Consider the following 1,373-nt stretch of genomic DNA (forward strand, 5'->3'; position numbering starts at 1 on the left):
CGAGGACAGCCTGGTCTACAAAGTGAGTTCCAGGACAGCCAGGGCTACACAGAGAAACCCTGTCTCGAAAAAAACCAAAAAAAAAAAAAAAAAAATGACCAAGAGAGAAGTATACACATTCCACTAGAGGCTGTTTTATATCTGTTGCTCCTGTCCCCAGTATTTATGTATAAAAGAAGTTAAGTCTTTTTCCCCCCTAGAACTTCCCATATCCTAGATTTGTCTGATTATTGCCTGTACCATTTTTCCCAGAAACTGATAATTAGATTTAGAAACTTCTTATGTTTAGGTTCACCTGTTGGGATATATGCTTATTTTTGGCAGGAACATTTAATTATGTACAAACAAGATATGTGTTAAAGAAGTCAGTATTGTGTAGAATTTATTTGAATAAGTGGCAGATAAGTCAGTAAAGGAGCCGTGGCCCACATGCAATCTCAGCAGTCAGGAGCTAGAGCCAGAGAACCAGAGTTTAAGGATAGCTTCTCTCGGGCTGGTGAAATGGCTCAGTGGTTAAGAGCACTGACTGCTCTTCCAAAGGTCCTGAGTTCAAATCCCAGCAACCACACGGTGGCTCACAACCATCCATAATGAGATCTGATGCCCTCTTCTGGTGTATCTGAAAACAACTGCAGTGTACTTACATATAACAATAAATAAATCTTTTTTTTAAAAAAAAAAAAAAAAGGATAGCGTCTCTCCAGAGAGTTCAAGGCCAGTTAGGCTACTCAGGGCCTTGTCTCAAACAGACAAGCAGGTGAAGTCTGCAATGTATCTGCGTTCTGTCTTCTAGCCAGAAGATCAATTGCCATGTTACTTGACTCACACCAACCCCAGAGTGGATGAGATTGTCCTTGAGAACCTTCACCTGAATAGCCATGTTAAAGAAACTACAAGAGGGCCACGGTAAGGACAGAAGCAAGTGCTTAATCACTTTAAGGAACGAGGAAAACTTTTTCTGTCATTGAATTTACTTTAAATTTTAATGTCTTGTTCTAGATACTGTCCCTCTATTGAATCAAAGGTTTTACGTTTTCCAAATCGTCTACATCAGGTTTGGTTGGAGCCTGAAGGAATGGATTCTGATCTCATCTACCCTCAAGGGTTATCTGTTACACTGCCAGCTGAGTTACAGGAGAAAATGATAACATGTATCAGAGGCTTGGAGAAAGCCAAAATGGTTCACCCAGGTAAAGGGCCCCAGATGCTCTGCAGTGTAAGCAGCGAGGTGGTCTTAGCTACAACCATTGATGCTTAACACCATAAAAGTAGCCCAAGCCAAATGGATGTATCTGGAGGATATCATCCTTAGTGAGGTAACCCAATCACAAAAGAAGTCACTAGATATGCACTCACTGATAAGCGGATATTAG

General features: G+C 40.9%; 1 protein-coding gene across 2 annotated transcripts in view; it reads left to right on the forward strand.

The window, feature by feature from the left end:
• The window catches only part of Mto1 (mitochondrial tRNA translation optimization 1), a 26,659-nt gene that overhangs the window by 9,536 nt on the left and 15,750 nt on the right, over nucleotides 1-1,373 (forward strand). For both annotated transcript variants that reach the window (XM_021207164.2, XM_029543806.1), the window contains exons 5-6: nucleotides 794-906; nucleotides 1,000-1,190. In XM_021207164.2, the coding sequence (XP_021062823.1) occupies nucleotides 794-906; nucleotides 1,000-1,190 (304 nt within the window). The remainder of the gene's footprint in view (nucleotides 1-793; nucleotides 907-999; nucleotides 1,191-1,373) is intronic.

Source organism: Mus pahari, chromosome 10 (genome assembly GCF_900095145.1).
Source record: "Mus pahari chromosome 10, PAHARI_EIJ_v1.1, whole genome shotgun sequence".
Taxonomy (NCBI): domain Eukaryota; kingdom Metazoa; phylum Chordata; class Mammalia; order Rodentia; family Muridae; genus Mus; species Mus pahari.